The sequence below is a fragment of the Tiliqua scincoides genome, chromosome 1 (assembly GCF_035046505.1).
Source record: "Tiliqua scincoides isolate rTilSci1 chromosome 1, rTilSci1.hap2, whole genome shotgun sequence".
NCBI classification, from domain to species: Eukaryota; Metazoa; Chordata; class Lepidosauria; order Squamata; family Scincidae; genus Tiliqua; species Tiliqua scincoides.
In genome coordinates this window covers 2,048,459-2,075,544 of record NC_089821.1, presented here as the reverse complement: position 1 = coordinate 2,075,544, position 27,086 = coordinate 2,048,459, and the positions used below count along the sequence as shown (strand labels likewise).

The following is a 27,086-nucleotide window of genomic DNA, read 5'->3' as shown; positions in this document are numbered from 1 at the left end:
TAAGTGAATGTTTGTTCCCTTACTTTGGGGCTGCATTGCGGCTACAGCTGCACTGGAAAGTTGGACAGGATTGGGCCCTTAGCCAAGGGCACAAGCTACTTAGCAGATGTTTTGAAGTTTTCAAAATCTATATCTAATTGCGTTAGTAACATGTTTCTGTAACATGACCGACCAGTGGTGTTCCTAGGGCTTGTGCCAACCTGGGGCCATCCTTTGAATTGTTGCCCCCCCCCCGACTCAGAAGTAACTGCGGTGACGCAATGACATCACTGCAATTACTTCCTACGCACTCCAAGTGAAAAAAGCAAGTGGCCTGGCCACTCTGTGTTGAGTGTAAGGAGGGCAGGACAGCCACTCAGAGCAGTTGTGTGCCACCTGGAAAGAAGCAGGTGGTTGCTCTGAGCAGCTTCTGGGGACAATGACGACAACCATGCCACCCAGGGTCACTTGTCCCTGCTGACCCTCTTAGCTACAATAGAGTGACTCAAAGTCTTTATTGTAAGATGAAATACAAAATGAAATAAAATTACTGTGGGGAAAAAAGGACAAGAATTGATGGAGACCTTCCTGAGGAAGGCACCTTGAAGAGCCCTATCCTGCGTATCTGCTATAGCTGCTAAAACAGAAACTGTTAAGCTTACAAAGAATGTCAAACCAGTTAATTCTAGTTTCTGTCAGAGGAAGTCCCACAGGGACGCTCTTGCTACTAGGAAAGCTTGACACAGTTTTTCTAATACCTTAGGATGCCATGCCACAGACCAGCCGGAGAAAAGGTGCCCTTACGTAGCGTCACATCAAAAACAGGAATAGTAACACGTGTAGCAGCAACTGTGGGTGCTGTGTCTGCACTGGACCATGATGCATTGAGTCGCAATGTTCTGACATGACACCTGCGCAAGCTACTGGTTATGCTACTATCCCTCACGACAAATCCTTATATGTCGCCTACACAATGGTTTACAGATCAGTTCATGACAGACACATGTTTGGATAAACAGTAAAAATACATCTATCTGAAAGTCAATTGCTTGATCACCTAAAACACTACACAAGATTGCCTAGAACACACCCATGCATAGAAACACACATTGCTAATCATGATTCATAGAAAGCACATTATGAAGCTCTCTGTGCCCCGACAGAATCTGACTATTAGTTTTCCTTCTAGACTACCTTTACACAACTTCTAGGGTTTCTGGTACATACCAACTGTTTTCTGTCGCACTCTGCTCCTTGCCTTTTCTGTCCCTGGAGATCCAGTCGTTGTTGCACTGCGCTGCCTCATTGGGGCCTGTCCAGGCTGATCACGGCTCCAGCCTCGTGAAAATGACTTATCAACAGATGCCTTTTGAAACTCATGTCCAACGCCTGGAGAGGAAAACCCCAAAACAATGGTATAAGAATACGATAAAACTAGTTCCTGACTGTATGGTTCCAGGACACGGTCTGAGGGCATGTGGTAGAGCTTAAGCTAAACAGGTCTAAGCCTGGCAGGTATCTGGTGGTGACCACCTGTGAATTCTATGTATGCCACCTCGAATCCCATGATAGAAGAAAGGCAGAACATAAACAGAGTAAACAAGTAGTGTGTATGAAGCCTTCCATATAATCGCACAGAACTATGACGGAATTTTCCAATTTAACCCAACAAGATGTCTAGTTTTATTTTCTTTAATAACACTATATCAGGGTTCAGTCCTATCAGACTGCTATGCCATCAGAACTCGGGTTCCGGCAGGCAGTGCAATAACCTTCCTGGTGTCACAAATCATGATATGCCTTCACATGAAACTGGGCGACTGCTGGAAATGGCAAGCAGCTGCAGCTAATGGACAGTGCTCCACGGAGATGCCCTGGTGCCAGTAAACTGGCTCTCAGGGTGGGTGGAACAGTGTGGGGAAGTAGAAGAACAGGACAGGGATGGGGTGTATTAAGGGCAGGAAGGAGTAGTTAATTGCAGCAGTTACCCCGCCAATATGCTATCCTGCTTCCCAGCCTTGATGTGCCTTCCTGAGTCCACGTGAAGATGCACAAGCAAAAGAGCTGGCAAAGGTCCAAGGAGACCAAGTGGGGAAGCAGAGGCTTACCCTGGGGTCCTTAAGGTGGCAGCCAAGACCTCTAAGAAGAGCCCTGCTGAATTAGGCCATAGGCCCATCTAGTCCAGCTTCCTGTATCTCACAGTGGCCTACCACATGCCTAAAGGAGCCCACAAGACACCTGCAGGCCCACAAGACACCTGGTGCCACTCCCCGGCATCTGGCATTCTGAGGTAGCCTACTTCTCAAATCAGGCAATTCCACATACCCATCACATCTTGTATCCTGTGATGGACTTTTCCTCCAGTAATTTGTCCAGGATACAAGCTATGATGGGTATGTGCAACCTCCTGATTTTAGAAGTAGAGAACTACCTGAGAATGCCAGATGCAAGGGAGGGCACCAGGATACAGCATGCACCCCATTGGTGCAGCTGCATCAGCGCACGCAGGGTGGGGTGTTAGGTTGGATTGGGCTGCTCATCCTTTACCTATGGGCATGTTTGCATAAACCAAATTCTGTTCCAGGTAAGAGGTAGTGGTTTCCCTCCTCAATCTGTCTTCCTGTTAGCATTCCAGCTGCTTCTCTTGGTGAGTATGCAGTTTGCACTTGCAAAAAGCAACAGAAGAATCAATTAACTGTAGGGAAACATCCCAGTCAGGCATGTGGAATAGCAGGAAGGGTGCTTATTCGTGAATAGATCTACTGGTTGGGAAGATTCAAGCCTATCCCCCGACATAGATCCCTTTCCAGGCAGCAGATCTATTCTAACCTCTCATCAGGAGGTGATCTGCTGCCTAAGAAGGGCTCTTTGTCAAGTGGAAGGCTGAAGCCCTTCTCATGCTACTAATGAATCTATAAACCTGCTCCTTCATGCAGGAAATGAGAGTGTTGGTTCAATAACATTTCCAGTGTTTCTCATAATATCTGTACAAGCACTGTGGGTGAGTTCCTATGTAATAGACACGCCACCTGCCCTATGCAGGGAGGAGGTGGGCCTTGCCCGCCTCCAACCTCGGACTATATACCACCTGAGCAACTCTGCACCCGCACATGCTGTCAGAAGGACTGACATACTTCCTACTTTATTCTCTTTCCCTTTGCCTTTAGCTAATTGCTTATTACTCTGTATGTCACCTTATGCTGATTTGTGTCCCACTACTGTAATGCACGAACAAACTCATCCAGAAGCCAGATGCTGGTGACAACCGCAGAGACCACCCACGGAGGACCCCCTGGACCCAGGATTGGAGGCTGCCATCGGCGGAAGAAGCCTGGCCTGGCACAGCTGGCCACGTGCAAGGCGAGAGTGAGCACGTCTCGCCCTAGTCTTGAATCTAGTGACCTGTGGACTTCCAACATACCAACTGTAACCCCCTGGAATGGACTTACATACCAAACTCGAATGCTCTATTCTTGTGACTGACAATACTTTCTCAAAGTATGTAACTGTGTTTCAGGATCTTGTATTCTCTACCCAGTTGTTTTTCTGCTTGTAAAATTGAAACATTCTCTAATAAAAAGTTAATCTGTAATTCATTTTCGTGCAAGCAAACCCAGGCTTAGAGCACTAATCAGTGATTCTACCCAAGAAGTGAAGCAAGGTTTCCCAAGATTTCACAGGCTGGTTAGTCCCATTTTTGTTAAAATGGACAAGTAAACTAGCAGTCAAACATGAATGAATGTTAACATGGTCATCAGTTTAAATATGAAGCATTCTTAGAGACATAATGATGGCTTGGAGCTCTCTTGTTTAATTCAGCATCACATATTTTCAATGTAATTAGATCAGCCACTGAATACTGTGTGCTGTACCTTTGCCTTTGTGCTTCTTTTGTTTCTGCTCACTTAATTTATCCAATGGCAAGTCACCGAGATCCAGGCTATAGAGGTTTCGAGCCAATACTTTCGTGAGAGTCTCCATAGTCAGTGACCACTCTGTGGCCAGCTCTTCCCAATAAGTCAACGATGACAATACTGACAACAGGTCATCCCAAAGTTCTCGGGAGATGTACACATTGAGATTTGCTTTGATCCAAGCTACTATAAGAGTCTAAACAAACGTGTAAAAAGTGAAAATAGAAATATTTAACTCATGGTAATACAACAGAGGCATACAACTAAAATGTATTTTTTTAAAAAGAGGCCACATTTATTTTTATTCAAGAGGGTTGTACTGGGAACCACCTAGAGCACTAATCAGTAGAATAGAGACTATATTGTAGAATTCTACATTTTAACTCAGTTTTCTTCATATCTTTTTATGCTTACCCCTTTTTTCTCTGAATGGCATATCCTGTCACCCAATGTGTTTTGTTTTCTCTCTTGGATCTTTCGGAACCCTTCTCTGTAAAAAAAAACCACCCCTCATCTTTCTTCCTCTCCACACCCTACCAAGCTCTCTTTCCAACATTATCTCCTAAAATGCCCATTTTCTGGTTCCTTTTCCACAAGTCTCTCTGCAACCCCTTTCTTAGTTACTCCTTTTTCCCCACCATTGCAACTCACAGCATTTAGCATTTTCTACATCAGCATACCTAAAAGATCCATGTCCCCCCTTTTTTCTCAGTCTCCCCTACCCCACATCGCTCTGCCTCTTCATCCCTCAGCCACTCCCTCTTTTCTCAGCAAGATCTTTGCTCCATCATCTTAGATACTTTACCTCCCTCAAGTCTCCATTTGGCCCTATTCCTGTTCACCAACTTCACCTCTTCTCCTTGCTGAGTTTAGTGGTAACAGCACACAGGTAATACACATAAAAGGAGTCTCAAGGACAACTACATATTACATTAAATGGTTGTATGCAATCACAACTAAGACCATAGTACATGGGGATTTAACCCTTGCTTTTTAAACTAGGATTCCAACAAAAACTGCAACTTGTTTTGGGAGAAAAGCAGTCAGTGGGAGATTCCTTCCCAGGCCTGTAAGTAGGTCTGGGAACAAAGGGGATTTTTAAAATTAAAAGACTTATACTATACATTACTCTTAAATACAGCTGGACAGGCTGCTTCAAGAAAATTTCAAGGACCATTCAAATCTGGTTTCAAAAGAAAGTCATATTGGCCGAGCAGAACCTAATTAGACCCTCACTTAAAATTCTTATCATGTTAATATGTATCAATTTACTTGGAAAAGAGGTCCAGCAAGTCTTCCTGCTAAAGTTGAGTTCTTTCTTCCTTGATATTGCAGAAAAATCTGAGATGGAATTTTCAACACCGACTCGGTGACCCTGAGCAGCACAAGAAGCATCTGTTCCCTACAAAGCAACATTAAATCCTATTACTGTAGACTCCGTTTCATAGTTGGGCTCAGATATAATTTTCTTAAACAGTTTTTTTGCTCTCAATAAATATTTAGAACTATTCCAATGGTAAAGCATAGGCTTTTAAGAGGGCCATCTTAAGCTATGATCCTCACTACTGTTGCTACCTCTCCTCAGAGTTCATTTTCAAACAGGTGAAAAGAACATTGCTGGGCATTCTGAAGACAATTCCACCCCCAGCCTCATAATGCTGATCAGCAGAGAGAAAGGATGGACTTGCCTCATCTCACTTCTGACACAGAAAGGTTATATAAACCAGTAAGAGCAGTCTAGAAAACATAAGCACATCTTCAACATGGTCCAATATATCTGGAAGATTATGTTTAGGTTTTGTAAGTAAAACCTCTGCCACCATATAGCAGAATGCATTCTTCATTCCATGCAAACATTAGAAAGACCAATATTTTCTGTTCGTGTTTGCAATTAGCCTTTTCACCAATCAGTTCAAGCAAAGTGCTGATAGAGAAAACAAACTTTAAAAGCAAATTATTGAGCTTCCAATGGCTAGCTAATTTAACTGAATAACTTGTAGAGTAGGGGTGCCCAAACCCTGGCCCTGGGGCCACTTGCGGCCCTCGAGGCCTCTCAATGCAGCCCTCAGGGACGCCCCAGTCTCCAATTAGTCTCTGGCCCTCTGGAGATTTGTTGGAGCCACACTGGCCCGATGCAACTGCTATCAGTTTGATGGAGACAGTTCGACCTCTCAAATGAGCTGTGGGATGAGGGCTCCCTCCACTGCTTGTTGTTTCATGTCTGTGATGCAGTAGTGGCAGCAAAGGAAAGGCCAGCCTTGCTTTGTGCAAGGCCTTTTATAGGCCTTGAGCTATTGCAAGACTTTCATTCATTCATATAAGTTCATATTCATATTCATATAAGATAGCATAATCCAGATGTTATGTCATATTACCAAATGTTAGAGGGCATAATTTATCTCCAAGTTGATTTTCATTTTCCACACTGGCAACAGTTCCAGTCATCACATACTGCGTATTTTACATTCCAGGATTTTAGGAGGTATTATTTTTTGATTTTTTAATTCAACATATTATTCATCCAAGAAACTCAGGATGACATACACAGAACTATCAAATTTTAGATCCCCAACAGCCTGATGGGTTTTGTCAGGATGACAGGCTAGTGCAGGGCTTTTCAAACTGGGGCATCGCAACGCCCCAGCCTGCAGGCCCTGGCCCCTGCCCCCTTAAGTGGTGGGGGCAGCCTGGAGGCAGGGAGGATGCAGCGGCGCAATCCCCAGGATTGTGCCATTCAGGGGGGCTGCAGGGGCTTGGGTACACATACCCAAGTCCCTGCAGCCTCCCGGGGGTGCGGGGAGCCCGGCGTGACCTGCAGCAGGGCCCCCCGCAGCAGTGAAAGTAGATGTGGATCGTGCCCCGCCTCCGCTAAAGCGGAAGTGGAGCGCAATCACTCTGCATTTACTTTCACTGCTGCGGGGAGCCCCGCTGCAGGTTGCGTCGGGCTCCTCGCACCCCCAGGAGGCTGCAGGGGCTTGGGTACGTGCACCCAAGCCCCTGCAGCCCCTGAGCATCGCAATCCTGGGGATCGTGCCGCTGCCTTCCCCTGCCCCTGCTGCCTCCCCCCTCCCACCCACGCAAGAACTTAGTGGCTCTCAAACTCTCCCAGAGAGTTTGAGAACCACTGGCTAGTGCCTCAATGTTAGCTTCATGACTAAAGCATAGATAAGTATATATCAATCCAATTTCTTGGAGGTGTAACACATTATTAACACTTGAAATAAGTTACCAAGTCTTCTTGTCCATGGTCACTTGCACTACCATGTAACGATAGATATTTAGAATGCGTTTACACATATCAGTATGTTCATCCAAGAGAGCTTTAATCTCATTTGCTGGCTCAAGAAGAAATATATTTGAGGAATTTGTTATAAAAACCTGTGATTAAAATAAAACAAATAAACAACTTGAGATTCTTTAACAGCTTTTGTCAAACATTTCTATTGCAAAAGAACTGGCATAATCAAGATTCACTGTCTATGTCGTTTGACGCATTTTAATGAGCGAAAAATCCACACAAGCACAAATCACTTAATTTTTCAGATTTTAGAAAAAATAAGGACATTTTTATAACTCCAAATGTTTAGAGAGCTTTGACTAAGGCTGCAATCCTATATACCAGCAGTTCCCAAACTGGTTGGTTGTGACCGATCAGCAAGGGAAGCCCTGTGTCTGCCCCCTTAAGGGGTGGGGTGATCTACAAAGCAGTGACACAATCACCAGGATTGTGCCACTGCCAGGGACAAAAGGAAGGCTGGTGCTGCCCCAGTAAGTCCTAAAAACCTCCCTTGGTCCCTGGCAGTGGCACAACCCTGGCAATTACATCACTGCCTTCTCCCCTCTCCTGCAACAACTTACAGGGGTTCCCAAACTCCCAGACAGTTTGGGAACAACTGCCATACACACTTACCAAAAAGTAAGCCCTGCAGAACAATATGACTTACTTCTGAGTAAACAAAAATATGCGTGCACTGTAGTGTTCCCATTTAAGCAAGATCTGAACCTTTGGCTTGAAGAGCAGATTATGAGAGCCATAGGACTGAAAACTGTACAAAAGTACACTATGGTCACACGTCTGCTTCAGCCTTTGCATGGGAGAGCCTGGCGAACAGCAGATGCCTGTGCACTTTGCAAAATTCATTCTCTCTCCATTGATAGATGCATCAAGAAGATGGGGGACACACAAGAGTTTGTAGTTGCACAGAACAAAAACATGACTACAACTGGATTGAAACTGAGCTTTGGAGAGGCCTTACCCAATTAGCCCTTATACTTCAGTTACTGGATTAAAATACGTAACACCTACTTCTTCAATAAGCAAAGTTGTTATTTGGATTATGGTCTTTCTAGATTTTTTTGTAATTTTGTTTCATTCTATTCTTCAAGTGTATGTTATATTATTTACAGTTTTCTATGTCCTTTCCCCTGTCACCATCTATTAACTAATAATAATTGCAGTACAAAGAGATGGATAGCGCAAAGCACTTTCATGCACAACCAGAAATCTTCCCGTTTTCCCCTTCTGATTGCAGCCCCATGTACTCATAGCAAGCTGCTTGGGGGGAGGGTGGAGAGAAAGGTCCCCCAACCTTTAGGACTGACTTTCCAGATCAAGCAACAAGCTACTGTTAGGAGGGGTGGCTGAAAAGCCCCACACATGTAGATTGTATGCTTTGTACCCCAATCAATACTGAAATAAAGAATATAGCATAGATTTTTCAGACGAGTTTTAAACTTCTTTGGATTCCCAGAAAACACAATGCCATTGTAGAAAGTTACAAACAAGAGATTTTTAATGGAGAAAATTCAGAAGTGGTAAGTAATTTCAAACTCACCAAAATGAGAAAATACAGTATGTATATTGCAATATGGGGTCTATAATGGTATAGAAGATATAATACAAGGTCTGCAAAAAAATATTGAAACATAAATTTAAGAAAAAAACCTCAAAAATTAAGCAAAGCTGACGTATCAGCAAAAATAATTTTATTGACAAAATATTTCCTGCGAGACAAAATAAGCCTCTTACCTGCAGTACAGCTTGGGTTCCAGCACGTATTCCTTGTTCTAAAATATCCAAGTCAGACATGTTATGGGAAGCCTCCTGATAGCAGCCATTCCTTGTCCAACTTGAATTTCGAACAGGACCAGAGTTACTCAAAGTTTCCTAAAACGGCCAAAAGGGATTCTTTTAAGTTTTCATAGATGTGGTTTAGATGCAAAGCACATTTCATAAGTTGATACAGAATGATCAGTGTCAGTTAAGTGTAAGGTCATGCACATTGGGGCAAAAAATCAAAACTTTACATATAGGCTGATGGGTTCTGAGCTGTCTGCGACAGATCAGGAGAGAGATCTTGGGGTGGTGTTGGACAGGTCGATGCAAGTGTCAACCCAATGTGCGGCAGCAGCAAAGAAGGCCAATTCCATGCTTGGGATCATTAGGAAGGGTATTGAGAACAAAACGGCTAATATTATAATGCCGTTGTACAAATCGATGGTAAGGCCACACCTGGAGTATTGTGTCCAGTTCTGGTCGCCGCATCTCAAAAAAGACATAGTGGAAATGGAAAAGGTGCAAAAGAGAGCGACTAAGATGATTACGGGGCTGGGGCACCTTCCTTATGAGGAAAGACTACGGTGTTTGGGCCTCTTCAGCCTAGAAAAGAGGCGCCTGAGGGGGGACATGATTGAGACATACAAAATTATGCATGGGAAGGATAATGTGGATAGAGAGATGAAAAAAAGATTCTAATATTTTTACCTCTTCCCTTTCTTTTGCCTTGTCTGATGAATTGTTTTCCACAATGTTCTCATCGCAGTCCATATTTGATGACAACAAAATTTCTTCTGGATCTTTCATAAATAAGGGCTTCTCCTCTTGTTGGATCCACTCCTGGTATACTTTCACCACTTTCCTCATGGCTGCTGCTTCACAAATCGGCAGTAAAAATGCCTAGCAGGGGGGAAAAAAACCTCATAAAAACATTTCATAGGAAACAAACGCTCCCTTCTACAGATGAGGATGCAGGCATTTCATTTTTAAAGGATTAATTTAAAACTAACCAACCTGTTTTCAAGGAAGTACTGAAGACAAATTTTATTATGAAAACACTATAGGACCAGACATAAGTTACTTCTGAAGGGACAGCCAAGGGAAAGGAAGTGCAACACCACAAGTTGCAGACAGTTGGCCAGCAACTCAATTCGGCTTCGTTTTATAGGGTCTGTTGGAAATCAGGGAGAAGCGAAACAAAGCAGACAAGTTCATCTGGGGAGCTTAAGTGAACATTTGCAGGACTAAACCACGGAAGCCTGACACAGTTACCCCAATGTTATTATTTGACGACCAAGTTGCAAGTGAAACAAACAAGCAATTGCCTCACGGGGAGCATTTATGCAGGCCACTTCCCTACTTGCTCTCTCCCTAGGCCACTCCCTACTTGCCAGGGAAGTGGCATTTATGTAGCCACTTCCCTACTTGCCTCACTTACGAATGATTTTCAGATGATTCAAGAGAACATTTCATGGCAGTAGCTGCACATCCCAAGGTTGGCCATTTGGCCAGGCAACAACACTAGCCATTTCTTTGCCAAAGCGTTCACTGCTGATTGAAGAGTGTGAATATCGTACCTCTGTTAATGTGCTTGAGTGCATTCTACTTTGGGCTGCAAGTTGTAACATCTCAACATTTCTCTGCTTCAGTGCATCCAGTGAGAGAGGGGAAGATGCTATAGTGGTTCATGAGTTAGTCCTGGAAGATCCAGGTTCAAATCCCTGCTTAGCCACAAAGCTTCCTGGGTGACCTTAGGTCAGTCACTCTCTCTAGCCTCACCTACCACACAGGATTGTTGTGAGGACAAAAGGAAGGAACTATGTATAACATCCTGAGCTCGTTGGAGGAAGGGTGGGATAAAAATGTGGAATTTTTTAATTTATTTGACAAATATAGGAACCAGCACTGGTCATGGAGTTTTTAATTGGAGAACAATGGGGAGGTGGCACTTCCTGGTTTACAAACACATTCTAGAATGATTTTCTTTAATCCACTCCTTTATGATTTTATTTTAAAGTGTGCTGTATTTATACGTTTTCTTTTCTGGTTGGTACTCTTTTACCAAACAAAAGAAAGAGTACTGTAGATAACAAAAATATATATTCCCAGTACATATTCCTTTCCCAGTGGGAAGGGGGGGGGAGAGAGTGTGTGTGTGTGTGTGTGTGTGTCCCCACAAACACAGAAGAAGAAACTATTTTAGATAAGTTATATATTGAAAGCAGATTTTATCTCTGAATCTCTAGAACAGGGGTGTCCAAACATTTTGGCAGGAGGGCCACATCATCTCTCTGACGCTGTGTCAGGGGCTGGGGAAAAAATAATTAATTTACATTTCAAATTTGAATAAATATACGTAAATGGATATATTAGAGGTGGAACTTATATGAACGAACGAAGGTCTTGCAAGAGCTCAAGGCCTACAAAAGGCATTGAACAAAGCAAGGCCGGCCTTTCCATTGCTGCCACTGCTGCATCATGGATGCGAAACAGCAAACAGTGGAGGGAGCCTTGTCCCACAACTCATGCGAGAGTCGCCCTCATGCTGAGAGCCGTTGCATTGGGCCAGCACGGGCTCCAGCAAGTCTCCAGAGGGCCAGAGGCTCACTGGAGACTGGGGGCTCCCTGAGGGCCTGATTGGGAGCCCCCGAGGCCGCAAGTGGCACCTGGGCCAGGGTTTGGGCACCCCTGCTCTAGAGCGAAGGCTTGTTCCCCTCATCATCTACAAATACATGGTTGATGGCAGAACCAGCAGGTATAATCTGCTCCTCTGCTCTAAGCATTTATTGAATGCATGGGTGGAATATTAGAATGTTTATATCCAGGAAATTTTAATGTGCAGGCCTTTGTGTACATTAAAATTAGCATAAACAGCCTTCAGAGCTTTCATTGCTTTTCTTAAAATTTAAACAATGACAGGAAGTGCATGTGCTGAATGGTCACGCCTAAAAATAGTTACAAATATTCCTGTAAGTAAAGCCTGATTTGTTTGAATATTTAAAATGCGTTAAGTAGGCTTTATTAATTTTCCCCCTAATCAAATATTCCAAATCAAATACTCTTGGCTACTGGAGAAACCTCTGGCATCTTTATACAGCAAGGCTTCCTGAGCAGTCCTCTGTTTTTCAGTGCACAGCACCTCTGCCTATTGCATTTTGGCTCTCAGCTGGCCTCCACACCTGCCAAGCATTCCTGTCTTTCTGCTCCCCTGGCCTCAGAAGCATATAGCCTTAGATTTTTCCACAGTCACTCCCTTTCATTAGCCCTCCATTTCTTTTCACTCTCAACTACTTGTCTCTTGAAACTACTGTCTCATACCTCTCCCTTCCAATTACTCAGGGTTTTTATGCTTATTTGTCTTTGTAAAAAAATTTGAACATTTTTAAATTGTCTACTACTGGTTTTTTTTCTGTTTTTTATTGCTCTTGGTTTTTAATGAGATTCTCATGTTTATTAGATTTTAGGACTTTTTTAATCTATATTTTTTAAATTTTAAAATATTTTATTGTATAGTTTAATTGTATCTTGTACATCCAAGCTGTACAAGCGGGTGGTGGCATCTCAATTCCAGAGGGTCTTGGATGAAGCGGATTATCTGGATCCTTTTCAATCTGGTTTCAGGCTGGGCTTTGGGACGGAAACCGCCTTGGTGGATGACCTACGCCGGGGACTGGACAGGGGGAGTGCGTCCCTGTTGGTCCTGCTGGACCTCTCAGCGGCTTTCGATACCATCGACCATGGTATCCTTCTGGGTCGACTGGCCGAGTTGGAGACACTGTTTTGCGGTGGTTCCACTCCTACTTGGAGGATCGGTCCCAGATGGTGGTGCTGGGGAATACCTGTTCGACACCCTGGCCCTCGAGGTGCGGGGTGCCACAGGGTTCAATTCTGTCCCCCATGCAATTTAACATCTACATGAAACCGCTGGGAGAGGTCATCCGGGGGTTTGGGGTGCCATCAAAATGCCGATGACACCTAGCTCTCTCTCTCCTTTCCTCCAGACTCCAGGGTGGCGGTTGAGGGCCTGGAGCGCTGCCTGGAGGCAGTGAGGATCTCAACGAGGGCTAACAAGCTGAAATTAAATCCTGATAAGACAGAGGCTCTCCTGGTTCAGAAATCCTCGATGCAGGTGCTGGACTATCGGCAGGTGCTGGACTATCGGACTATTGACATTCAGCTTGTGCTGAATGGGGTTGGACTCCCCCTGAAGGAGCAGGTCCGCAGCTTGGGGGTCCACCTGGACTTGCAGCTGCTCCTGGATTCCCGGGTGGCGGCTGTGGCTAGGGGGGCCTTCACTCAGGTTCGGCTGCTGCGCCAGCTGCAGCTGTACTTGGATCGTGCAGACCTGGCCACGGTGATCCATGCCACGGTGACATCGAGGTTAGATTATTGTAACACGCTCTATGTGGGGCTGCCCTTGAAGACGGTTCGGAAACTGCAACTAGCGCAGAATGCGATGGCCCGTGTAGTTACTGGAGCTAGGCGGTTTGACTCTGTCACTCTGCTTCTCCAGCGGCTGCATTCGCTGCCCATTCGTTTCTGGGTCCAATTCAAGGTGCTGGTTTTGACCTTTAAAGCCCTATACAGCTCTGGGCCAGGGTATCTTAGAGATCACCTACTCCCGTACAATCCGGCTCGTCCGCTTAGGTCATGAGAGAAGGTCTTTTTACAAGTGCCGCCGCCTAGGGAGGTACGTGGAGCGGCGGCAAGAAATAGGGCCTTCTCAGTAGTGGCACCAACACTATGGAATTCCCTTCCCCTTGACTTAAGAATGGCTCCCTCTCTTGAGACTCTTCGGCAAGGCCTGAAGACCCTTCTGTTTAAACAAGCCTTCTGAGTTCTCGGCCTTTTAAACATTTTTTCAACATCTTTTAATATTTTTTAAATACTTGGTTACAGGCCTGATTCTTTTATGATTTGCTGCTCTATGCTCTTTTTACCTGACTACTGTTTTTATGTGTTATATGCTTTTATCTGTGTTTAAATTATGTTTTTAATTTGTTTTAACCTGTTGTAAGCCACCTTGAGTTCCTTCAGGGAGAAAGGCGGGGTAAAAATAAAGTTATTATTATTATTATCTGGGAGTTGCTTTGAATGCCCAGGAGGGAGATAAAGCAGGGCACAAATTTGTAAATAAATAAATAATAAATTATGGTGTCCAGGACCCTTCCTTCAGCCACTGTGACAACTCTCTGCTCCTCAGCAACCAACTCCCAGGATTTCCGCTCAGTAGACTTTCCAGTCTTTAGCCTCCTTGCAGAAAGCCTGTACAAGGGTTCTCTCCTCAGCTGCAGACCATTCACTTCAATCTACAAAGCTTGTAAGGCTGCAGACATTCTCAGACTTAAAGACGGCACATCCCTTGGAGCTAGAATGCCCATGGAAACCTCATAACATCACCAACCTTCAAACAACACGAAGAGGAAGTTCACTCTTGCAATAAGATTTTACAACAGCACAAACAATACAAGCCAAGCGCTTCATCTCTACTAGTCTGTCAGTCTTTTCAGACATTATGATCTGGATTATTAAATGCTCCATTTATTTATTGCATGGCATATTCACATTTCAATAAAAACATATAGATTAAAATACAAAATATAAAATGTAAAATCTAAGATTTTAATAAAAATCTTACAAACTTATATCTAAATTACAAATATAATTTTTAACTTCATTTGTCAGAGCCAGAAAATCAGCGAAATCTCCATTATGAGCTCTATTTTGGCACTCTGTCACAATACATTGGAAAGTTTGTTCTTCAACCCCACAGGCACAATTTGGAGAAGATATTGGGTCCCACTTACAGAGGGCATCTGCACATCTGCCATGTCCAGTGCAAATTTGATTTAATGCTATCCATATCACAAAAGGCTGGTCAAATCCAGGTGGTTTTTGGGAAATACAAGGCAGACTTCGACATTGTGGGGGACAATTTCTAACCAATGATGTTTCCTCATCTTATGAATATTAAAATCCTCCTCTAGGAGTGCTTTAGCAGTACCGATGGCAGAATGTATAAATCTCAACCTATTTCACTCCAGGCAGGCTACATCATTCAGTATTGGCAACTGCAAGTTACCAATAATCTTCAAATATTCTTGTAGGAGGGCATTTTTCTGTCTTGTTTCCAGAGGTGGTACAGGTTGAGTCTTGTTATTCAGGAGGGTTCTGCTCCCAAAACTGGAGGCTGGCAAAAATCACACTAAAGCGAATCCATTTAAAAAACAATGTCCTTTTGCTCAGATATTTAAAAACAGCCTTGCTGACCTTTTGTAATGCACACAGAGGCAATCAGTCTCTCTCCAGGTGCTTAGAAAGGCTTCACTCAGAGGCAGCGACCCCTCCCTTCCCCAGGAGCCCAGCACCTGGGAAAGAATGGAGGAAGAGATAGTGACTTGTAGTCTTTCACAAGCTCACAGGGAAGGGAGGGATCACTTGCCTGGGGGTGAAGCTGTTTTAAGTGCCTGGTGAGAGAATGATAGATGGATTGTCAGCCAGCTGCTCTGTCCCCCATTAATGAGGTTATTGTTAAACTTCTTTTTTTCTTTGATTCAAAGGGCTCTTCTCATAGAGTTGAGACAAAAATTTGTGGATAATTAGGTTATACCTGTATATGGCTCAAAACAGCCAGTAAATAGGAGTAGATGGAATTTGTCCCACTAACAATACATATCATCTCATGCAATTGTACATCTACCCTGCTTGTGTGTGGGTTATTAAGCCATACTGAGGCACAATACTCTGCTTCCAAGTAAACCAGGCTTAATGCAGATACTCGCAGTATGAGTGTTGTTGCACCCCAGTTAGTACTGTACAATTTATGTACAATTTGTGTACAATTTATGCAGGATATTATTTTTACTTTTCAGTTTGGGCGGTAGACTTCATCAACTGCTCTCTGTAAGAAAGTGTCCTGTCCAAAGTGACCCCAAGGTATTTAGGATACATGCTACGTTATGATTAAATTCTGATACTCCCCTTTGGTTTAAGTAGTAACTCTTAGTAATACAAAATGAATTTACATTCATGAATACCATGCATAATACAAAGAAAAGTTTAAAGGTATTCACCCAATATTTTTGTTCAGAAACAGGATTTACTTACCTGACGAAAGATTTCTGTAAGAAAGTTAACATGACTTCTCTTAGAGGAAAAAACTTTGCGGACTATTTCAATGTCGGTGAGATGTTCTTCATCAATACTGCAAAGGCTGGAAGAACTAGGCTCTCTCTCGGTCAGTGTGCTTGTATTAGAATGAGATTGTTCTGGTTCTGTATTTCTATCAGGCCTATCGCTACTGTCATTTTTGCTGTCTTCTCTAGAAGCCAGACTAGCAGCTGCTCTCTGAAATCAAAAAAGGGGGAAAAAAACAAATGCTGACCCTCTTCTGGTTGACTATGACATAGTTGCTGTAAGCAGTACCAACAGTAACGCTTAGAACACTGAAGAATTAAACGCGTGCTAAGGTTATCAGCATCACTGCCTCCATAACAGCATTCTGTATCTCCAGACGCTACCAGAACTGGGAGGCTCTTCCTGCCAACAAAACTCTCAAGCAGAAGGTTTATTGTAAGAAAAATCTATGCAATGATTTGCGGACACTTTACTTCTGCAGAGCTCCTCAAATGTTGGTAGTTCCAGGAGAGAAAGGCGCAATATGATTTAAACAGTTGAGATCTGCGACGAAATGTTGTGCTTCCCCAGATCTAATGCCCATCCTCCAAGGGAATCTGAGCTGTTACAAGCTCAAGCAGAACCATTCCCATCCCATGCTGTTGTTTTTCCCCTCAACTGACAGTCCCTTGTGCCACAGCCTCTGGGGAACCAGTGAGCACACAGTCCTCATCAAGCTGTCTTTTTAATGGGTCTCTTATGTTCTTGAAATTTACAAGTTTATGTACTTCAAGAATATAGGGAGTCTCCTGAAAACACAGAAATGACTAATTTGTGGGTTGTTGCTTTTTTCCATTGCCATTTTGCTTCCAACCAGACAGGCATTCAGTCACCTTAGTTCATTATTCTTGTACACAAAGTAGCCAAAATACATCCTGCTCCTGTTTGGAAGTCTGAATGTACATATACCTTAAAACAGCTGGCTCTTACCAGCCCAGCTCTTATCATGCCTGCACAAGAGCACTAACACGGGCACTAATTCGGATGTTCCAATCTGTGCTGTAACAGCATACAGAGATAAATTAATGAGGCACCAGAACTCTGCTGCTCTCTCAACTTGGGCAGAGTTCTCACCCCTGATGCCATCCTGAATTCAGAAGTGTCTGAACAGTCTTCAAGTATGAATAATGGATGGAGGCTCACCACGCTCTCTGGGGGAGGCAGGGCCCACCATCGTAAGTGGAGTTGTAGACCTCTAGTAGACTGTTAGGATACCCTAAAGTTTCATCATGGACTTTGACCAGGGAAATCTGGATTCCAATCCCTGATGATGATCTTGGGCCAGAACCTAGTCAAACTCAGGGTAGTTGTGAGAATAAAAGGGAGGGGAGCAGGCACATTGTAAGACGTTCTTGGAAGAAAGGGCAGGATAAAAATGAAACAAACAGCAGGATCTGCATCTTCCCAACCCATCCTCTATCACCTTCTTTGCTCTACCTGGATATTCTTTGGCACAACTTCACCCTCCATTCCAGGAATCTGAGGTCCTGTATGAGGTTTTGGCTCAAGCCAGAAAGACACCAACCATCGGATGACAATAACACGAGCCTTAATGAAAGGTTCTTTTGTGCAATATATCGCTTCATTGGTTTCAACATCTTTCTTTATCATTACATAATGTGGCTTTGGTCTCATTTGTGGTATCTCTGTAAGGAAACACATACTTGCTAAGTGAAAATAAAATAAAAAGATAACAGATTAAGTCCACGGACACATGCTAGATTGCTGGACACTTGAAATTACTAACATTGCATAACTCCAATTCGTCACTAAGGGTAGGGGCCCTGATAATAATAGTCAAATGCTATTCTCTGACTTAGCATATCAACGTCCAATATTTAATTACAAACGTTTAGCACTGAAAGGTTGTTATCAGATCTGCTTAAAAAATGTACAGGTAGAAGTTAGAAGTGTTCGAAAATAGTGTTTACTCCAAAGTAAGCCCATTGTGTTTAGTAAGACTTGGGCTTTAAACCTATCTTACTCACCAGAAACAAACACCTTTACTTATAGGATAGCAAAATGCTAGTAAGTAAAGTTTACACTAAATTGCACTTCTAATCCAGACAGTTTATTAAGGAGTTTACCACAACACAGGTACATGCGCATTACATGGGAGATTACTGAAATGCAATATTCATTGGGGAAAAATCCAATTCCAAAATAAACAGCAGCAAAAAGAGAGAGCGAATGTACAGGTTGCCGTAAAGGATCAACCAAGAAGATGCAAAGTGCAAAAGGAGAAGTGTATTATGAGCAAACCATTTTCCCCTTTGTCATTGCCTAAAGACTGGACAGTGCCTAATGAGTCTCACACTGCCAAGGCTTGTAGCAATGACTGTGACATCACTGCTGCACATGTCCAGAGTGGACTTAAGTGGGAGTTCCCTGGCTGCCTTCTCCCTGACTTTCAGGAAAAATGTTGAGGAGGCACAAGAGGCTGGAAGGAGGGGGAGGATACTGTAAAATCTTATTGCAAGTGTGGACTTCCACTTTGTGATGTTCTGAACTCAAATTAACAAAAGCAAAAGAAAACTACAGGTTTCCAATTCAAACTGAACTCTTCAATTCAAATCCAAATAAGAATGAAGATACACAGGTTGTAACTCGTTATGCACAGAGGTTTCGTTCCAAAAACCCTAGTGGATAAAAAAAATCCATGGATAAAAAAATTAGTGGAAAAAAAGACCCACTTCAGATTTCTTACCTCTCCATGAGAACAGTCCCACTGGATCAGGCCATAGGCCCATCTAGTCCACCTTCCTATATCTCACAATGGCCCACCAAATGCCCCAGGGAGCACACAAGACAAGAGACCTGCAACCTGGTGCCCTCCCTTGCATCTGGCATTATGATGTAGCCCATTTCTAAAATCAGGAGGTTATATCATGGCTTGTAACCCGTGATCCATTGCTACTATTGGAAAAAGGTCTTATCTCGACATCTGCAGGGGTTTGATTCTGGAACTCCCTGCTGATCCCATAAAATGTGTTAAATAAAAGCAGTTTAAAAAAACTAAAAAGTGTATCTCTTTACAATTGTGGTTTAAAAACAATTTTTCTAACTGTTGTAGAGAGGCAGTCAGTAATCAGAAATGCAAAGGATTCCCAGCCTATACCTAGCTCAGCTGAAGAATGGAATGATTGCTTGCATGACTGTCTCTCTAAAAAAAAAAAATGCTTTTCTTACTGTTGTAAACTGATTTTAAAGGGATGCATTTTTTCCCCTACTCCAGGGATCAGCACATTCCTTCTCATTTGCAGTGGACTTTCTTGTTGAGTCAAATCCTTGTATTAAAAAATCCATGTATAACATGGTTGGACCTGTAGGGAGGTTTTTCAAAGAAGTAGTTAAGTGCTTTTCTCTCTCTCTCTCCCCCTCAACTCAGCAAAATTTAGGGAAATATTCAAATAAATATTTCTTGTAGGAATTTGGTTAAAGGCTATATAGAAAATAAAATGCAGCTGAAAACTGGCAAGACAGTGTCTCGACCCACAAGTAATGGCTTTCTTTTAGACCTAGTTGATGAAAGTGGAAGGCAGAATGGGCAGCAAAATGGCAGATGCACTTCAATGTCAGTAAGTGTAAGGTCATGCACATTGGGGCAAAAAATCAAAACTTTACATAAAGGCTGATGGGTTCTGAGGTGTCTGTGACAGATCAGGAGAGAGATCTTGGGGTGGTGGTGCACAGGTCGATGAAAGTGTCGACTCAATGTGCAGCAGCAGTAAAGAAGGCCAATTCTATGCTTGGGATCATTAGAAAAGGTATTAAGGCCAAAACGGCTAATAATATAATAATAAAATTATTATAATTAATATTATAATAATGCCGTTGTACAAATCGATGGTAAGGCCACACCTGGAGTATTGTGTCCAGTTCTGGTCGCTGCATCTCAAGGAAGACATAGTGGAAATGGAAAAGGTGCAAAAGAGAGCAACTAAGATGATTAATGGGCTGGGGCACCTTCCTTATGAGGAAAGGCTATGGCGTTTGGGCCTCTTCAGCCTAGAAAAGAGATGCCTGAGGGGTGACATGACTGAGACATACAAAATTATGCAGGGGATGGACAGAGTGGATAGAGAGATGCTCTTTACACTCTCACACACCAGAACCAGGGGACATCCACTAAAACTGAGTGTTGGGAGAGTTAGAACAGACAAAATAAAATATTCCTTTACTCAGCGTGTGGTCGGTCTGTGGAACTCCTTGCCACAAAATGTGGTGATGGCGTCTGACCTGGGCACCTTTAAAAGGGGATTGGACAAATTTCTGGAGGAAAAATCCATTACGGGTTCCAAGCCATGATGTGCATGTGCAACCTCCTGATTTTAGAAATGGGCTATGTCAGAATGCCAGATGCAAGGGAGGACACCAGGATGAGGTCTCTTGTTATCTGGTGTGCTCCCTGGGGCATTTGGTGGGCCGCTGTGAGATACAGGAAGCTGGACTAGATGAGCCTATGGCCTGATCCATTGGGGCTCTTCTTATGTACCATAGAGTCCTGCTGAACCCACTAGATCAGGGGTGTCCAAACCCCGGCCCTGGGGCCACTTGCGCCCCTCAAGGGCTCCCAATGCAGTCCTCAGGGACACCCCAGTCCCCAATGAGCTTCTGGCCCTCCGGAAACTTGCTGGAGCCCACAATGGCCCGACGCAATTGCTCTCAGTGTGAGGGTGACTGTTTGCTTCTCGCGTTAGCTGTGGGATGAGGGCTCCCTTCACTGCTTGCTGTTTCACATCTGTAATGCAGTAGCGGCAGCAAAGAAAAGTCCAGCCTTGCTTTGTGCAAGGCCTTTTACAGGCCTTGAACTATTGCAAGATCTTCATTCATTCATATAAGTTCCACCTCTAGTATATTAATTTATGTAAGCTTATGTAAATTTATTCAAATTTTAAATGTAAATTAATTCTTTTTTTCCCTGGCCTCCAACACAGTTTCAGAGAGCCCTCCTGCCAAAAACTTTGGACACCCCTGCATTAGATGATAATATCTTCCTCCTTCCTGTCTCATCCAAGCATATGGTCTTGTATTGAATAGCAATTTACCATCATGCAAATGAGACTCCAAAAGGTGCTAGTAAATTGCAATTATTGGCCCCAGCAACTATAGTGTGTCTTCTTCTGTTCAGAAGGCCAATAGGAGGCTGTTTTGCCTTTTTTTTTTAATGGATGCTGTGCGCTTTTCAAGCTGTGTTTCTCCACAATTTAATTTTAAAGGCTACTTTCCCATCCCTAGCAAAGATGTCCTTTGACTGCAAGGCAATTCCATTCCCTTCAGAACAGAGGGAGAGGGCTACAAATAAGTAGGCCTAGTATAACCCTATCTGCAGCATTACCACTACCAGGTAGGACAAGATGCACCATGTAAAATCAACCAAGATAGCTAAGCACTACACCCCCAGCCTATAAATTACATTACAAAATGAAAAATGCTTCTGAGAGAGATTGAAAATGCTTACCAAGTACAGGATTATACAAGCTGCTGTCCTTACACATGTTTGGGAAAATATAAGGCAAGTAATATTTCTTAAAATGTGAAAATAAGAACGAAAATCCCTTTTCTTGGTTTTCTTTGTTCTTCCATTCCAAACTTTTGACCTACAAAATGAATTTTGGATTATTTACATTTATTTTAATTTCTCATGTACATACATATTCTCCACTTCCTTCTCAGTGCGTTTTTAACGTGTTTCCATTCTAAAGATACCAGAAATAATTACATTTTTGTCTAGATCAATGATTCTCAAACTGTTTAGCACCAGGGCCCAATTTTTAAAATGACATTCTGTGGGGACCCACCTAACTTTACAAGACCTTAAAAAAGATGATCTAGAAAGAAACTGTATGCATATATATTATATAGAATTAATATTTTTTATTTATTTGCAAAAAAACTGGATCCATTACTTGTAATGAGGCAGCCCTAATGAAGCCTTCGCCTGCCCTCTTTACCTGTCACTGACAGACTTGGACAAAAACATACTAGAAAAAAAGATACTTAAATATTTATCTCCCTATATTTACATAAGCTTGCAAACTGCAGGAGGTCAGCTCTTTCCAGGGCAGTTAGCAGCTATCTGATTTTTGAATAGCCTCAGGGCTTGAGGCAATTATCCAATATTTCCTTCACCTGTGTTTTCATAGGTACCTAACAGAAATAGGGTCAGGGTCCACTTGGTGGGTTGTGACCCACTGTTTGAGAAACACTGGTCTAGTGTTTGTATTGGTATTGGCAACCTTCAGTCTCAAAAGACTATGGTATCGCGCTCTGAAAGGTGGTTCTAGTGTTCGACACTATTGAATTTTCTATACAAGATGAACCAGAGGAATTCATATTCTGCAGCTTCCTATGTCTCCTAGAACAGAAGAGGGTGGAGAAGAGCAACTACTGGGGAGAAAGAGCTTAGAGGGAAGGGGATCCTGTGCCTCATATGCACACCTTTTTTTTTCTTGCCTGCAACCAGATATATAAAACTGACCTGAAAAAAGAAGGCAGAGTGAATTGCACCTTATAGTAGTTCCTGAACTTTTGTAGTTCCTGACCTTAGATAGAATAAGAGTAAGAACTGCGAGGAAGGGGGGATGGGGGAAACAGGAGGAGAGGGAACTGGTTCCAGTCCCACTCCATGCACAGGAATTCTCCAGGCTGGCTCGGTCTTTGCCCATTGGAGAGCTCCTCCTCTTAGCAGCAGGCAGGATCACATCCTCTGAAGAACACCAAGGGGCAGGGGTTCCCCCGTTTCCCAGAATGATGCCTTGCCTGGCTAGTTGGCTACACGGTCTCTCCTTGGCTCCAATGGCTGCCAACCTTCAGTCTCGAAAGACGATGGTATAAGCCTACAGCACCCGGTATTCCCAGGCAGTCTCCCATCCAAGTACTAACCAGGCCTGACCCTGCTTAGCTTCCCAGATCATGGTCTAAGCCTACAGCACCCGGTATTCCCAGGTGGTCTCCCATCCAAGTACTAACCAGGCCTGACCCTGCTTAGCTTCCGAGATCATGGTATAAGCCTACAGCACCTGGTATTCCCAGGCAGTCCCCCATCCCAATACTAACCAGGCCTGACCCTGCTTAGCTTCCAAGATCAGACGAGATCGGGCATGTGCAGGGTAACAGTTGGCTCCAAACAAGATGCGTTATTATTATGATGTGTATATACTGCTTTTTAAAACAAAAAAAGTTCAAATCAATAATTAAATGGCTCCCTGTCTCAAAAGGGCTCACAATATCAAAAAAGGCAGAACACCACTAACCCCTGCTAATTGGGTAAGAGGCACTTTTTCAAGTGGGTGCTCCTCTTTTTAGCAGGGGAAGAGTAACTGGCCCACCTCACCCCAGCACTGTCTGTTCTAGTGGCTGTCTGCTGGTATTCATTTGCATCTTTTTAGATTGTGAGCCCTTTTGGGACAGGGAGCCATTTGGTTATTTGATTTTTCTCTGTAAACCGCTTTGTGAACTTTTAGTTGAAAAGCGGTATATAAATACTGTTGATTGATTGATTGACCACTAGCAAACAGTTACTAGGAAAGTCACCATGCTAACATGAAGAGGAACAGTCCCAATGTAAGAGGAGCACCACTTGAAAAAGTACGTCTTTGCCCCATTAGCAGGGTAAATTATTTATAGCAGTTTAGCCTATTTAGTTGGCTCCCTCTCTTCTTTGTACAGAGCAGTGGTTTTCAAACTTTTTTGACTGGTGACTCCCCTGACCTATTGGACCATTGGCCATGAATCCCCATTAGGGCTATAGTCCTATACATTGCATAGGGTAATGCAGTTTTTGCGAGGATTGCAGGGCTCCCTTGGCTGGTTTCTGCAGCTCCCTGGGGAGCCATGGTTCGGTTTGAGAACCACTGGTATAAAGATTTGGGAGAGGAGCTGCTTTCTCTAGCTTCAGCAGTTAATCTCACAGAGCACTCCTAAGTCAGTCCAGCACCTTACCCAGGACAGATCATGGCAGGGAAGGTCATTTAAGCCGCATGGTATGGCCGAGGTTTGTAGGCCTCAAGCCGTTCCCTCCCTGCTCTCCTCCCCTTCCCCCCAGTGGGAAACAGGAAAGCTTTCTGCAACCTCAGCTGGAGAAGACAGCAGAAGTTGGTCTTTGGGTCACTGAAGAGCATCAGCTTCCTCCAGTTACAAGCCATATTCCAAGCACTTAGGTCCTTCCAGACCCAGATCAAACACTCGAGCACATGAACAATGTCTCAGCCAAGGCCGAAGTGGACAGACAGGAAGGGACCACATCCCTATCTCTTCGCAAGAAGAGGAGGCTCTTCTGCTAGGCAGAGAAGTATCCTCAGTCCATCAGAATACAGTATGTTAGGGAGGCATCTTGTCAGCTGACTGGCTCAAAAGGCAAACTAAACCAGTTGGAATGCAGTCTGAATCAAACTCCAGGTGGAAACTTGAGATACCCTTCAGGAGGAATCTGTCCTCCCACCCACAGGGGAATGCCCCTCCTGAACCCCCCACTGCAGTTCACTGCGTTCCCTTGTGGGTCCTTTATCTGGTCTTGAAGATCTTCACCTGACCTCTCTTCAAGCCCATAACCACTTACCTTTTAGGGATACTAACACACAAGTCAGGGGTTTTGGTAAGTATTTCCTCAGAGGGAGCTAGAGATTAACACTATCTCTGTAAATTAAGAGTCATGTAACTTCCATGAGGAGTGAGTAACAGCAAGAAGTCACTCGTCCTTTATCTTGAAACAGTTTAGAAAATCTGAAATGCTGGTTGCTCTTCAAGCAAAGAAACAATCTTCGCTGGTGGCAAAGGGTTCATCATCTATCATCTCTCAGTGGGTCTGGGAGGGCAACCGGGCAGCTTATAAAGCCCAAGGGACAGTGGTTCTGCCTGTATGTGGACACACCTGCTGAAAAGGGCAGCAGCCTCTGTGGCCTACAGGATCTGCTCTGGCCTCCAACCTGTTTGTAGGGTGGCAGCCTGAAGTTCAGAGCACTTTTACAAAGCACAACAGGTTGGTGCTTACACCTCAGCTGATGTCACCTTTGAGATGTGGGTGCTACAGAAGGGGTTGTAGTGCAATTCCCATCCTCATGCAAAGACTGAGCCACCCTGGAACCACTGCAGAATGGGGAAAACCTGTTCTTGACTGTGAATTCCCTTTCAGGGATCGCAGTGTGGCTAGTTTACCCCCCTCCCCCAGCAGAATCGAAGCATAGGGCCCTTGGGCACTGGAAGGGTCCACTACCTTGATTGTGGGCTTAGGCACTGCGAGTCTTTGAGATTTCCTCAGTTTATATATAGGTTTTGCAGGTTCTTCTGACTCTACTGTCTGTTTCTGAGATGGGGTTCCAGATGCTCCATTTAATCTGAGGAACAGAGCCCCTCCCCTTGATGTTCTTCAGATCTTGTGACTATGCCTGCTACCGAGAGAAGGAGCTTCCCACATGTAGACAATGAGACACTCTGGAACCACCAAGAAAGAACGTTCACAGGTAAGACCAAATATCCCCGTTCAGCTCCATTACGGAGGAGGATGTTGGGAGAGACGTTCCATTACTATCAGAAAGCCTGATGCCTGGGTCTACTGTATAATGCAACACACAGCATATGGTTTTAAGACAGGTACTTTTATTAAAGTTACTAATGACATTATGCAAAAGATGCAAACGCTTGCTTCCTCCCGATAGCAAAGATGTTCAGTATACATACGTTCTATGTTTAAGACAAGGGAGGAAAACAAAACTTGACCAATGTATACTTCATCTATAGGTGACAAATATGTGCTACTACTCCCAGATGAACACTTATCAGATAGCCACTAAACAGCACAATGTGGGGATCATATTCACTTAATAAGCCTGAGCACTGATTTGAAATCTCTAAATGCTCAAAATTATGGAACCTAAAAAGCAGATTTTCATATCATTTATATTTGAAGGGGTGTATAGATGCAACTTGATTGACAGGCTGCAAGAAGATTTTTCAAGTCTGCAAACACTGAGGTATTACTGAAGAATCTTCACTGTTTAAAAAAATCTAAATGCTAAAAAAAATTCCTTTCTCATGGGCAGAAGCAAGACAGTTAGTTTTTAACAAGAGTTACTAGCTACTATAAGGATATTTTCCATGTCAAGATTTGGATCTGTTGAGGTATACGAATTAAAAGCAAAATCATCTCTCTGCCAACATTGGTGCAACTATTCATGAAAAATGATGGTCATTTCCAGACAACAGAAAATAGTGGGGGTGGAAATCATGCCAACAATAAAATGATACATTAGCTAACAAATCAGTTATCCAGGAAACATGTAACCTTCACAACATACCTGAATTACAATGTATTTCAAAAGTGCTTCTAAAAAATAGCTTGTTAAATCATCCTGTCCTTTATCTCCTGATTGTGGAGGGACAAGTGGTGTAATTTCTTCTACAGTCACTTGTGCTGTTCGATTAAAAAACAACAAAAATCAAGATAGCAAGCTTCACTGTGAAAGTTAATCACTACTGTTCTCAGTTCATATGCATAACCACAAAGTTATCTTTACTTAAGTAAAGTTAAGAGTAACATCACTTCCGACAAAATAGGCCAACATTTTCTTATGTGTCAGTCCAAAAGTAATGACTGATACACTCGGGGCACAATTCACAAGCTTTCACAAGCATGCACAGGGAGGGATTACCACTGAGTCCAATGTTTGTTCTCTCCACCATCAATGCCCTTTTCTGGAATGGATGTGGATTGCCACACAACAGCCATTCGTTGAAGTGCTACATGCCCTCTAACAATCCAGCTCTCCCTCTCTTTCTCAGGGTTGCAGTTTTCAATTTACTCCTGCTCTGTGAAGGAGTAACTTGAAGACAAAGGTGTTGGGGAGGGGAGGAGAGTTGGGTCATCAACTCTTCTCATCAACTCTTCTCAGTTGATGATGGGTCATCAACTCCCATCATAGTGGGAACGTGCTGTTTAATCTGCCCTTTTACACAATGGCGGG

The 27,086-nt window shown here is 43.4% G+C and overlaps 1 protein-coding gene and 1 pseudogene across 9 annotated transcripts in view; both read right to left on the bottom strand.

Annotated features, from left to right (window-relative positions):
* Positions 1-27,086, bottom strand: part of RALGAPA1 (Ral GTPase activating protein catalytic subunit alpha 1) — a 186,212-nt gene that overhangs the window by 140,613 nt on the left and 18,513 nt on the right. For all 9 annotated transcript variants that reach the window (XM_066613742.1, XM_066613750.1, XM_066613759.1 and 6 more), the window contains exons 7-16: positions 26,421-26,536; positions 21,587-21,725; positions 17,563-17,771; positions 16,057-16,296; positions 9,658-9,849; positions 8,923-9,060; positions 7,123-7,271; positions 5,166-5,295; positions 3,852-4,089; positions 1,207-1,368 (exon numbers count right to left, since the gene is read on the bottom strand). In XM_066613742.1, the coding sequence (XP_066469839.1) occupies positions 1,207-1,368; positions 3,852-4,089; positions 5,166-5,295; positions 7,123-7,271; positions 8,923-9,060; positions 9,658-9,849; positions 16,057-16,296; positions 17,563-17,771; positions 21,587-21,725; positions 26,421-26,536 (1,713 nt within the window). The remainder of the gene's footprint in view (positions 1-1,206; positions 1,369-3,851; positions 4,090-5,165; positions 5,296-7,122; positions 7,272-8,922; positions 9,061-9,657; positions 9,850-16,056; positions 16,297-17,562; positions 17,772-21,586; positions 21,726-26,420; positions 26,537-27,086) is intronic.
* Positions 23,136-23,256, bottom strand: LOC136637076 (5S ribosomal RNA; annotated as a pseudogene).